Genomic DNA, 12,787 nt, shown 5'->3' with positions numbered 1-12,787 from the left:
ATTGATAGCCCGAGTTCAGTCCCTAGTTCCACATAGAGGGTTCAGGAGAGAAACAACTCACAAAGCTGTTCTCTGGTCTCGGCACTCCCGCCATGACACATGCATTCCTCCTCACAATAATCATAAATGATTTCTTTTTAAAATATTTTATTATTTTATGTATATGGGTGTTTCACCTGAATGCGTGTCTGTGCACCACATGCAAACGGTGCCCACAGAGGCCAGGAGAGGGTGTAAGATTCCCTGGGACTGGAGTTACAGATACTTGTGAGCCAACGTGTGGATTCTAGGAATCAAACCTGGGCCATCTGGAAGAGTAGCCAGTTCTCTAAAACACTGAATCATCTCGTCAGCCCCTAAATTGCTTTTTGTATTTTGAATAATTTTTTTAAGGAAAAAAATGGCCCACTTAGGGTAAATCAGGTTGAAGGTCAGGCAGTGGCACTCAGACTTGTCTGCCTGCCTAAAGCGGGCTTTTGGTGGATGAAGCATGTCACTTCCAACATGGTTGCCCCAGGGACCAAGCCAGATGGTCGTTGGTGATCCTGTCCCCGTGGACCTCCTGAATGACAGGTGTCCAGGCAGGATTAAATGCCTTGACTTGGTTCATACCAGTAACAAAAAGTAGAGTAAACAAAAAACTAGAGTAGAACACGGGGCTTGTCTAGAGGGGAGCTTGTAAGAGCGGTATGGGAGTGGAGCAAGTTTAAGAGATCCTCACGAGGTGCCAAGTGGTCCTGGGCCAGTCTGGGCTGGGACTGCGGGCTGTAGAGTGATTGTCCAGTCCAGGAGATAGGATATTTAAGTGGCATTCAGACCCGGGAGCAGAGTCAACTCTGACTCCCAGATGGCCTCAGGATAGCAAGAGTCCCAGAATGACGACATTTCCTGAGGAGCTCTTTGCTTCTTCTTCCGTCTTGGGGAAACGTATGAAGTTCAAATAGGTTTCTAGTGAGTACCAAAGGGTCCCACAGACAGAAGTGGCTGTGATAAAACTAAGACATCCTAAGCAGGTGAGGGCCTGGGCCAAAACCAGCAAGGTATAGTGGGATCCAGGAGGGACTGAGGGAGCCAGGGGCCTAAGGGGAGGGAAAGAGAAGGGATATCACTTCAAACATAATTACCAGCCCTTAACCTGATGGGGAAAGCTTTAGGCACAAGAGCAGTTCTGGCCGTAGGCTTCTTCCCATGCCCCAGGTCCACTCAGGCCCACCCAGCGCAGGGTGTCCCTGCAGAGCAGCCACACGGTTCTGGCTGCCTTCCAGCGCTCAGATTGTGGTCTGCAACCAGGTCTTAGGGGGCAGAGTCAGAGTGAACGGATAGAGGACCCCCTTACTTCCCAGTGGGAAGGGCTGCAGCTCCTTGGCCTGAAACAGGGCGGTCCCCTCCGAAACTGTGAAGGTAGCCGTGACCTGGTGGTTGAGACAGTAAATGGTGTTGCCCAATACCGTGCAGTGGAGTGGGGCGGGGTCAGACAGTGGCAGGGAGGCTGCCCGGCTCCAGGAGCCGGTCACTGTGTTGTAGCGCATCACCGCAGCACCCACACCCCGCAACAAGTCAAAGCGGTATAGGAAGCCCCCTAGCGCCACCATATCACTGGAGCGTCGGTGGCTGGCGCTGTAGGGACACTCATCCCATGAGTCTTTCATGGGGCTGTATCTGAGCAGGCGGTAAAAGAGATGACCCCCTGTGACGTAGATCTCTCCTCGGCAGACCACAGCCTCGTGGGCCACGGGAAAGGTGCCCTCAGGGAGGGATGCTCTCAAGGTCCAGGTATCTGTGCGTGGGTCATAGCGCTCCATGCTGTATAGGCACTCGCCACCAATGGCATAAAGCATTCCATCCAGGGCCACCAGCTTGAGCTGGGCCCGGGCTTGCTGCATGGGCCGAATCTGGCTCCAAATATTGGTCAGAGGGTTGTAGCAGAACACCTTGTTGGAGCAGACAGCCTTGGCACCAGAACCCCTGATGCCGCCTGCCAGAAACAGATAGTTATGCATAGTGCAGAGGCCACAGCCCCGAAGGGGGACCTCCTCTGGTACTTGAGTCAGGGGCCACCACACATTCTCTTGTGGGTTGAATACATGGAGGTATGTGTGAAGATGCAAGTGCTCAGACCTGGCTGCAGGAGCTTCCTCGCTGGGAGGGCCCCTCGTGAGCCCCGAGCGGCTCACCTGATAAAGGCTGGGTAGCACGAGGACCCCCAGCACTGTCTGGCCCTGGCACGTCCGCAGGTTCAGGATGCGCTCCCTGTCTGCTCCACTCAGCTGTCGGTAGAGGTGTGGGTCTCCCAGAACATGCAGTAAGTTGTTGCTCATCAAGACATAGGTCTCCTGGGCTAAGCCCAGTTCTCCGTGCTGCTGGGCGAAGGCCAAAACCTCCAGGCAGCTCCCTAGATCTAGCTTCGGGGGCCACGGCGCCACTAGGCTGCTAGGCTGCGAGGTCTGTGAGCAGTACTTATGAGGCCCCTCCACCACTCCCCAACTCCCAGGCTTCTGCAGAAAAGCCATAAGCTTTTGGGTCTCTTTCTGCTTCTCTGTGAGGATGTCCCTGCAGTCTGTAGGTCTGGCTCCCTCCTTTCGCACCTGCCCCTGGGGCTGCTGGGGTACTTCCTGGATCAGTATGTGTTCGGAGCTCTGAGCTATGCTGCGTTTCCTCCTCCGTTGCCGAGGCTGAGGGGTGGGCTGAGCATCCTGCCTCATAGAAGTAGGCGGTACAGGACCGGGCTGTGCCGAAACAGGGACCTGCGGGGAAGCCACAGGCTCTGCAGCCGGGGGCAGCAAGTCTAGACTCTTCTGCTTGGTTTCATCCCCTCTCGGGTCCGGGGTGAGAGATGCATTAGTCTCTAAACTCACTGGTTGTGTTTCACATCTAGCCTCAGCTAGGCTCTCTGAACCTACTGCTGTGACTAAGACTGGTCTGTGTTTGTCCTGGAGGCTGAAGATGGCGCCTTCAGAGGAGGACCCTGGTTGTATATCTTCAGAGTATGTGGATGGGCTGGGCCCTGCAGGACTCTCCGGATCTGCCCTTGGGGCACTACCTTGGGCCTTTTCTTGCCTGGGGAAGGGGTGGCTTCTAAGAACCATAGTAATTAAATTGCCCCAGCTATTTGAGATTCGTCTTTCTGGGGAGCTCTTGGAGAGGCCCACATTAGATTCCGTATTCTTAGGCCTTGGCTCAGTGTCTGCTACAGGATCTTGGGCTGCAACTGGGGCAGAGGCTAGAGCTGGGGGTGATGTTGGGGGCGGGTTTGCTGATGAGATTAGGGTTAAGGCTGTGGCTGGAGTTGGGGATGGGGTTGGTGTCGAGGTTGTGGTTAAGGCTGTAACCGGGGCTGGGCAGAGGGGTAATGTTAGAGATGGGGTTGCTGTTGAAGTTGAGGTTGGGGCTGCTGTACCTGGGGCTGGGGAGGTTAAGGGTGAGGCTGCAGTTGAGGCTGGGGGTGATACTGGGAGAGATGCTAGGATCACTGTGGGAGCTGAAGTTGAGGCTCCTGCTGAGGTTAAAGTTGGGGTTGGGAGTGGGGCTGGCCCTACCCTGAGACTGTCACCACCAGAAGGACCCTGGCTAACGTCCAGGGGCAAATTGTCTAAAGGAGCAGAGGTAGAGACTGTGTGAAGGAACCCAGGGCTGGGATGCACTGCTGTGGTGGAGGAAGGGACCAGCTCAGTGTCCCGGGTGGGAGCAGAGGCTGGAAGGGTGTCAGAGGGGGTGCTGCTGAGCCCGTGTGTGGACTTCCTTGTATCCATGATAGGCGCAAAGCTCTGCTCTGCAGCTGGCCTGCCAGCTACGTCCTTACTTTCCTTGCCTTGGCACGACCCTCTCCCTTTCCCATTGAGGTGGCCCTCTCCTAGTTTCTCCATCTTGCTCTGGCCAGCCACTTGGTCCACTGTACAAGCCTCAGAGTGCAGCTCTTCTGGTAAGGCACCTTGGGAGGGGCTGACGTTGCTGGTGACAACCCCTGCCCCACCCTCCCGGGACCTGGCTTCCTTACTAGCCAGGATGCTCCGAGTCTCCCTAGGGGAGGGGGATCCAGTCTCCTTGCTCTCAGCACCCTTAGCCCCTGACCCTGCAGTGCTGGTGGGCGGGAGACGGAGGCTGCTTCTCCCACACACATCCTTGAAGGAGTCTGCCTGAGGCCGGCTGTCCACGGCATCAGCTAGGCCCATCTCCTGAGGAGCCTTGAGCCCCTTGTCTGCGTGGTGCAACGAGGGGCCTGCAGAGAGACTGCTGGTGAGATTGTCTTGGCCGGCGGAACCGGCCATGTCCACAGCATCCCACACACTCACCACGGTGCCCAGGCGGAGAGGATCCAGCTTTAGAGGACGGCAGGGTCTGTCTCCTGAGCTGGCACCAGGCCGCCGGCGCCGGCGCAAGCTGCCTAGGCCTCTCCCCAGAGGGCCAAGAGGCCCCACAGGCAGGTGCCAGGGGCTGGTGGTGTCCTGTTGCTCCGTATGGATAGGGCCTAGCCCAGCTGTCCCCTTACCATAGGTTCCAGATGCCTCCAGCTGCATCTCTATTTTGCTGTCGAGACTTCGAGGGGTAAAGTGGATCATGATGGGGACAGGAATATCCTTTGCTTTGCGGTGTCCTGGGGAGAAAGTTTCTGGCTTGGCTGGCTCCTTTCTTTTCTTTCCCAGGGCTGCTAGGGTGGCCCCTCTGGTGGTCACCTCTCCAGTTGTCTTGTGCAGCAGCCGGGCATCTGAAGCCATACTTCTGTCTATCGATGGCCCTGGGTCCTGGGTCCTAGCTGCAGCAGACCTCCTCTGGACATCTCCAGGAGCCTCTGGTGTCTGCTGTCCCTTGCTCTGCCCCTCACTGTCCTTGGGCTTTGGGTGCAGGGCCTGCCTGGCTCCTCCTGCCTGAGCAGGTTGCACACCTGGGGCTGCAGATGCTGTCTCCTGCTCCTCCCTGGAGCCAAACCAGTGCAAAGCCAGTGCTAAGGTGGCTACCACCGCTAGTGCCAGCAAGGTGAGTACAACCGCCTCCCAGTCATCATCTCCGTCATCACCATCCCAGCCCCAGAGGGGCCCGCCAGCCTCCAGAGTGCCCAGGAGCATGGCGAGGACTACAGATCAGCTGTGAAGAGCCTGCTCTGCGTGGCAGCTATACATGCCCCACACCCAGCCTGAGCTGCTGGGCAGGCATACAGATGGCATTGCAAGCAGCTCACCTAGGACAGCCCTGTTAAGGTGGACTGACTCTCCAGGCCCTCAAGGGATACCTGCCTGCATTCAGGCTTGTAGGCTTGTCAGTAAACCCAGTTGGACGCGTCAACAGAGCCTGTGGTCTGCAGCAGCCTGTCCTGTGGTCCCAGCTCCTGCCCCTTCCTTCTTTGCACAGGGGTACAAGGGACAAATGGCACTGTTCATGTATACTCTGCCAACATCTCACCCCATTACCTTCTGCCCTAAAGACCCCCGTCAGCCTAAGTTCACCCTACACCCTATAGGCTACACAGGAGCGCTGGCAAGGAAGGGTTATCACACAGGGAGATGTTATCTTGAGTCTTAGCAACATGATGCGGCCCTGATGAAATTACCAGAAACCGGAGAGGCCAGTTCCACCATCGCCACCAGGGACCAAGGGTAGGGGTAGTTATTCTGGTGGGCTCTCAGGCTGAACGCGAGAGCCTGGGATGAGGGTCATTCGAGTGACCATCTGGGTGTGTCTGGGACACGTACCATTCTCATCCTCCCCTGTCCAGCAGTTACCAAGCATCGCTCCACGAAAACTAGAGATGACGTAGTTTTCAAGTCAAGAGGGTAAAATAGAAGCAAGGAAGGCTACTAGTGTTTTAGCCGGGCGTGGTGGCATACGCCTTTAATCCCAGCACTCGGGAGGCAGAGGCAGGCAGATTTCTGAGTTCGAGGCCAGCTTGGTCTACAAAGTGAGTTCCAGGACAGCCAGGGCTACACAGAGAAACCCTGTCTCGAAAAACCAAAAAAAAAAAAAAAAAAAAAAAAAAAAAAAAAAGTGAGGAAGGCTGAAGAAAACCCAAACACTGTACCTCCCTCTCTCCCTGAGGCCAGTCTTATTCCACCCCTAGCCTTACATCTAACGCTGGAGCCCTCTGGCCTCCTTTCTCCCTCTTGGTTGCTCAGGTACCATCCCAGCCAGTATGCCTCTGAAAAGCTCAGGGCACAGCCTGCCTCTCCTGTAGCCACTCACTCATCAACATGTGCCCAGATCCTTCAGAGACCCTTTCTGGCTCAGGTGTTCTACCAGGCCAGATCCAAGGTACACCCCACCCCTCCCTGCAATCCCCTGCCTTTCCTATCTGAGTCAAACCACACTCCATCCTCACCCAGTTCTCTTCTCTCAGGCTGGAACGTGGACACTCCACTAGGCATAAGTACTTGTTTTGTTTGTTTAAAGGAGGGACCTTCTCTACCCACACATCCCGGAATCCACATCGGGAGTAAGTCTTAATTTATTTACCCCGGGGGGGAGGGAGGGCTGGAGAGATGGCTCAGGGGTTAAGAGCACTGACTGCTCTTTTGAAGACCCTTAGTTCAAATCCCAGCAACCACATGGTGGCTCACAACTATCTGTAATAAGATCTGATGCTCTCTTCTGGGGTGTTTGAAGACAGCTACAGTGTACTTAGAAATAACAATAAACAAATCTTAAAAAAAAAAACAAAAGCAGAAAAGCAGAAAAAACAACTTATATACCGGGTAGGACCCAGACGCATAAAAGAGACTGGGGTCCCACAGAATAAAGGTTGCTCTCCCAATGAGAAGTAGACCTTCTCTTCCTCTGAAACAATGGACCCAAGGACTCCTTTGACTCAGGCATCAAGGGGGTGCCAAGAGTGTCCCTGGCACATCGCCTGGGCTCTACTGAGCCTCAAGTATCTCATCTGGCCTGGTCCCATCCCGGCTTCCCACAGAACTATTAAGTGACAGTAAGAGGATGGGGTGAGCCCCACATCTTAAGGTGGACTTTGACGGCACAGGACTTCCTTGTCTTTATTCTCTGTCCCAGTCTCAGGCTCTGTCTGCTTTTGTAGTTAAGTTTGGAGATGCAGGACCAGCAATACATATAGTGGCTCCTTCCCCTGTAGCTCTTTATGGACTGGTGGGTGCTTTGTTAGCTTCTGAAGATCCAGGGCAGTTAGAGTGAGGAGGGTCATAGGGGACCCTCAGAGGGAGGGGGGATCAACACAAACCCACAAGGAATGAGAACATTGGGGGACATCACGTCGGGGACAGGGGCTCAGGAGATGAGCTGGGCATGCTTAGTATTGTCAAAAAGGATGCACCTGCCTTTGCCAGAGTCAGACAGAGGGCAAAACTTCATTGTGTCTAGAGCAGTGGTCCTCAGCTTTCCTAATGCTGCAACCCTTTAATACAGTTCTTCATGTCATGGTAACCCCCAACCATAAAATTATTTTCATTGCTACTTCATAACTGTAGTTTTGCTACTGTTATAAATCATAAGGTAAATATCTGATATTCAGGATATCTGATATGGTACATCCCCTTCCAAGGGGTCACGACCCACTGATCTAGGGAGATTCTGTGAAGAAACTGGCTAAGGACGTGCCGCCAGCCCCCACAAAAGGGCAGCCATTGGCGCTCACCACTTAAGACGAAATTTTAAAAAGTAGCACACTAGATAGGTTACACAAATTGTGTAGTCACACAACTGGTCTGTGTTGGCTTTAATGGCATAGGCAGCACAAAGAAAACAACAAAAATTGGGAAAGGGGGGCCCCAGGAAGATCTGATTAACATTAGCAACCCCTCCCCAGGAGTCCTCTCTTTCAGGGTTCACTAAAGATGGCCCCTCTCCATGAGAGGAATGAGGGACATCTGTTTGCAGTGTTAAGGTTTCTGCAGAGATGGCACGGCACAGCCCATGCATAATGTCAGATGCAGAGCTAAATACAGAAGAACCTCCAAGACACATAAACTCTGCAGGCTATCAAAGTCCATCATGTACAGATTGTCTCCGTTATTGAAACTTCTTACATAAAATTATCTATAATTGAAACATCTTGTTGCGACATTTATAATCCCATCTCTACACTACTTTTAAGGCTTAGAAAATGTTAACCTCTGCCAAGTGTGGTGCACATGCCTTTAATCCCAGCACTCAGGAGGCGGAGGCAGAGGGAATCTATGTGAGTTTTTGGCTAGCCTGGTCTACATAGTGAGCTCCAGGACAGCAAGGGATATATAGTAGGACCCTGTCTCAAGAAAGGAAAAAAGGGGGGGGGGCTGGAGAGATGGCTCAGTGGTTAAGAGCACCAACTGCTCTTCCAAAGGTCCCGAGTTCAAATCCCAGTAATCACATGGTGGCTCACAACCATTTGTAATGAGATCTGACGCCCTCTTCTGGTGCATCTGAAGACAGATTCAGTGTACTTAGATATAATAATAAATAAATCTTTTAAGAAAGAAAGAAAGAGAGAGAGAGAGAGAGAGAAAGAAAGAAAGAGAGAGAGAGAGAGAGAGAGAGAGAGAGAAAGAAAGAGAGAAGAAAAAGAAAATAGGAAGAAATAAGATCTGTCACAACAAAAGTTAATGAAATAGACATTTTAAAGAGAAGTTGGAGAGATGGCTCAGCATTTAGGAGCACGGACTTGCAGAAGACCAGGGTTCAATTCCCAGCAACCACATAGTGGCTCACAACCATCTGTTAACTCAAGTCCCAGAGGACCCCTCACTCTCTCCTGGCCTCCTCAGAGGCTGCATGCAGATGATGCCCAGACATATACTCGGGCAAAACACTCATGCAAATAATATCTTTTTAAAAAGAAAGTTAAGAACAACACAAAGAATCAACAAAACAGCCAGCAATATCAATATCAAATACAGTATCAATATAAAAAACGATATCAACAAGCCACTAGTAAACTAAAAGAGAGAAAAGATAGGCCAATTTAATACCAGTACTTGGGGGCAGAAGGCGAATCTCTGAGTTTGAGGCTAGCCTGGTCTACAGAGCAAGTTCCAGGACAGCCAGGGCTACACTGAGAAACTATCTCAGAAAAACAAAACAAAAATAGACTTTAGTTCCTTCCAGAGATCCTAAGATGGTTCAACATATGTAAATTAATGTAGCATAAATGGCCTTAAAGACAGAAATCACATGGCTGTCTCCACAGATCCCAAAAAGGCTTCAACAAAATCTAATTATGATCAAATCCCCGAAGAAAAAGGGACAGAAGGAACATATCTTAATACAATAAACACTAAGTATGCCAAACCTACAGCCAACATTATACTAAAGAGAAAAACACGTAAAAGCATTTTCATGAAAACCAGGAACAAGGCAGAATAATTAGTTTCTCCATTTTTACTCAGCATATTTCCTGAAGTCTTAGCTATAGCAATAAAAGAAAATAAAAAACGGGCCCACTTAGGAATAGAAAGCAAAGTACCCTTGTTTGCAGACTCTATACATAAGAGACCCTGAAGACTCATTATGTAGACTTGCCTGCTCTTGAATTCACAGCCAACCTGCCTCTGTGTCCTGAGAACAGGGAGAGATACCAGCTGTGCATCACCACACTGGCTTGGTATCTGATCTTTTGTTGACTATTACTTTCACCTTGATCAAGCCCACTGAAAGACCCTGCTTTTGCAAATAGATACTTATCATTTCTGCTATTTTTTATCCTTTTGTTGCCGTTTCTTTTGCTTTGGTTGAGTCAGGATCACCGTGTGTATTTCAGACTGGTCCTGAACTTGAGACCCTCCAGCCCTAGCTCTGAATACTGGAACTACCTGTTTACTCTGCTTTCTTTTTTTCTTTCTATTTTCTTCCTTTTTTTTTTTCTTTCTGTTTTTTCCCCTCAGCTTGCAAAATGAATTCTAAACATCATTAAAATGTTCATTGACACTGTTATCTTAGGGCTATAAATTTTTCTCTACTTCAGATGCATCCTATTCCGTTTTCCTCTGAAGTATTTTGTATCATTCACGACTCAAGGTTTGAGTTTTGATCCCAAAGGTTTTTTTAATTTACTTTTAAAAAAAATTTGTTCAATTGAGAATGTTTTGGAATGCGGTCAAGTCTTGCACTGTAGTCTCTCTAATCAATTTGCATTCTTTTTCTGGCCCAAAACATTAGTTTTGCAAATGTTACATGGGCTTACGTGGATACATAATTAGTGCTTTCTGTATGATTCCTTTATTCTTAAAGCGTCTTTGTCTGCAGATTTATGGCCCAGCCTAATGGCCAACCAGCACCCGCAGTAACGGGAGATGTACCCCAGAGCTCCTCCGCAGACCACAGTAGCAGGAGATAGTACTGAAGGCCCCGGAGGGTGGGGCCAAGCCCTTGGGCTGGTTGCCAGGAAGCCGGCTGGGACATAATGGGGTATGAGAGTTTGACAAGAGGGTTATCAAACTCCCCAGCTTTGCTTCCCCAAGAGGGTAACCACCACCGCAGGTCAGTACCTCTCCAGGCCTTCCCTCGGAGCACCCTGTGCCCCTAAAAGGGCCCTCCCCAGGGCCTCTTTTCCCAACACCTCTAAAACCCCTCTAGCACCCCAAAACTCCCCTTCCACGTTCCCTTTCCACGGTCTGGGTTCAAACTTGGCCTGTATTTAAACACTGGTACCGAAGCGCCTGGGATAGGCGGCCATGGATGGCTTTGAAGCTCGCTCCTGCCCTAGCGCACCCGCCTCCCATCCTGGGAAACTATTGTTTGTTTTCCGGTGCCCTGGGATACGCGTTAGCTTTGTCCTCGGTCCTGCTGGTCCACAGTGGAGCTGGGGAAGTGTGTCTCCTAGGAATTCCTTCCACAGGTGCTGCAAGCCATAAGCGCCCCCACCAGCGCTATGGGCTCAGAAGTCTGGGTCGGCACTTGGCGGCCACATCGGCCCCGCGGCCCCATCGCGGCGCTCTACAGAGGCCCGGGGCCAAAATACAAGCTGCCAACGAACACCGGTAGCAAGGGCGGATGCAGGGGAGGAAACTGGGAAGGTGGGACTGTGGGCGGTCTACACTGGTGCCAGGAGGCCAAGGAACTGGAGAACTGTGCCCGAAGCAAAAAGGGAGGGCAGAAGATTAGAGGTTCTGTGCGGGAGCTGCGTTGGTGAAATGGGAGAGGGAACAGAGCTGGCAGCCTCTGGGTCTTGCGGGAGGTGACGCGGGAATGCGCCCCCAGGTTACAAACTGCACGACCCGTCTCGGCCGCGAGCCCCCGCCTTCTCCTTCGGCTCGCGTCCACCCTTGCGGCATGCAACCTGCGGACCCGGGCCGAGTTACCTGGTGCCTGCTCGCATGACTGTGCGCGGCACAGTTGGCTCCCCGGCCTTCTCCATCTACGGTCGCCTAAGCCACACGGCGCCTGTCCTCACTCCGGGACCGGGTCAGCACCCTGGGGCCCGGGTCTCCCCAACGTGGAACTGCCTCCAAGAACGCCCACCAGGAAATTCCCCGGGAACCTCCTACCCATACCCAAAAACCCGATCCTCACTGTGGCTCCCATTTCTCCCTAGTGCCAAGACCCCAGGCTAGGCTTCCCGTAACTTACCCCACCCCAGTTCTGGCCCACACTCTTGGTCCATCCCATAGGCAGGTACTACCCAGAACGCGCGAGAAATGTGACGTACCCCAGCGCTCCTCGGCATACCATCGCTCCCCGAAACTGGGGCATCCTCGCAAAGCAAGAAACCCCAGGTGAGGCCTCAAGGGCTGGATCCAGCACTAGGGACCTTCCTATACCCCAACCCGCAGTCTGCCGTAAAGGCAAGGAGATTGGACCATTGGACCTCTTGCTGACTCCTCCTTAGGCCCTGGGTCCTACACCGTGCCTTCGCTCTTGGGCTCACGAGTCATAAGCAAAGTCTCAGCCCCAACTTACTCCATCTACAGCCGCAGCCCTGTGGGCAGCTGCTTCGAGGACCTCAGCAAGGTGGGGAAGGGTCTGCCCGCTGCATATGCAGTCCCTAGTAGTCAAGAGAGTCTGTGACGTTGGGGGTGGTGCAGAACTCCAGGCACCTCACCACTCAGGAAACTGAGGCAGGAGTTCAAAGCCGGCCTGGGGTACATAGTGAGATTTTAGCTTGAGGAAAAAAAAAAAAAAATCAGCTGATCACAAGGAACAGAGGCTGTACCCAGCACCCATCCTGTCCTCCTTAGACCCCAGGCCCTTGTGCCTACCACGTAGTGAATCCTATGATCTACAAGACTCGAGCCCCGCAGTTCACGATGCTGGGGAGGACTCTGCCACCCCGAGAGAACACCAAGAAGCCAGGACCTGCATCCTACAGCGTGGACAAGGTGGTCTGGAGTCGAGGGTCAAGGGGCAGGGGATGAGGGACTGAGGTCTAAGGCATGGGTCAAAGTCCCCAGGGAAATGGCATCCCTGTATGAAGCCGAACAGCTGGCTCGGTAAGGTCAGCCTCGTCTCCCCGACCCGCAGCACCGGAAGCCTTGTGGCTGGAGCTTCGGGATCAGACACTCAGACTACCTAGCCCCCATGATACAGTACCACGTGGACGACTGATGCCTGCAAGCACGCGCGCACAGGCTCTGGGTTGTTTACTTAAAGCTTTCTAAGTCAGTGCTGTGTGTCTCTCTTTCTTTCTCCGAAGCGGGCAAGGAGGGGTGGGGGAGGAGAGGACGAGGTGAGTTCGAGCATTGATTGTCTCAGTGGTATCTGAACCTAGAGATCTGTCGCTTGCCTAGAGATCTGTCGCACAGGACAAGCAGTGCTCGGGACCCATAGATACCAAGACCCCAGGGAACTGGGCAGAGCGAACTCCGGTCCGGAGCGCTGTAACCCGACCCTTAAAGGTCCTGGCAATGCCAATTAGCCAGAT

The 12,787-nt window shown here is 52.5% G+C and overlaps 2 protein-coding genes across 3 annotated transcripts; one reads left to right on the top strand and one right to left on the bottom strand.

Annotated features, from left to right (window-relative positions):
• Positions 1-154: 154 nt before the first annotated feature.
• On the bottom strand, positions 155-5,918 carry Klhdc7b (kelch domain containing 7B). The gene has a single exon (NM_001160178.2). The coding sequence runs from the start codon at positions 5,058-5,060 to the stop codon at positions 1,269-1,271; it is 3,792 nt and encodes a 1,263-aa protein (NP_001153650.2). The 5' UTR covers positions 5,061-5,918; the 3' UTR covers positions 155-1,268.
• Positions 5,919-10,722: 4,804 nt separating this feature from the next.
• Positions 10,723-12,530, top strand: Odf3b (outer dense fiber of sperm tails 3B). Of its 2 annotated transcripts, XM_030248762.1 has the most exons (6): positions 10,780-10,907; positions 11,128-11,331; positions 11,538-11,642; positions 11,756-11,877; positions 12,105-12,245; positions 12,388-12,530. In XM_030248762.1, exons 1-6 carry the CDS (start codon positions 10,799-10,801, stop codon positions 12,469-12,471), a joined length of 765 nt encoding a protein of 254 aa, XP_030104622.1. In that variant the 5' UTR covers positions 10,780-10,798; the 3' UTR covers positions 12,472-12,530. The 2 variants fall into 2 exon arrangements, with proteins under 2 accessions (NP_001013040.1, XP_030104622.1); NM_001013022.1 differs by having other exon boundaries at positions 10,723-10,907; positions 12,105-12,528.
• The last annotated feature ends 257 nt before the right edge of the window (positions 12,531-12,787 follow it).

The sequence above is a fragment of the Mus musculus genome, chromosome 15, assembly GCF_000001635.26.
Source record: "Mus musculus strain C57BL/6J chromosome 15, GRCm38.p6 C57BL/6J".
Lineage (NCBI taxonomy): Eukaryota > Metazoa > Chordata > Mammalia > Rodentia > Muridae > Mus > Mus musculus.
Note: the sequence above shows the minus strand (reverse complement) of the source record. Positions and strands in the feature narration are given on the sequence as shown.

Coding starts and splice junctions, on each gene's coding strand:
- Klhdc7b (NM_001160178.2), bottom strand. CDS start 5,060: ATGCTCCTGGGCACTCTGGAGGCTGGCGGGCCCCTCTGGGGCTGGGAT.
- Odf3b (XM_030248762.1), top strand. CDS start 10,799: ATGGGCTCAGAAGTCTGGGTCGGCACTTGGCGGCCACATCGGCCCCGC. Junction 11,332..11,537: donor TGTCCTCACTCCGGGACCGG/GTCAGCACCCTG, acceptor TCCATCCCATAG/GCAGGTACTACCCAGAACGC. Junction 11,878..12,104: donor GCTTCGAGGACCTCAGCAAG/GTGGGGAAGGGT, acceptor TGTCCTCCTTAG/ACCCCAGGCCCTTGTGCCTA.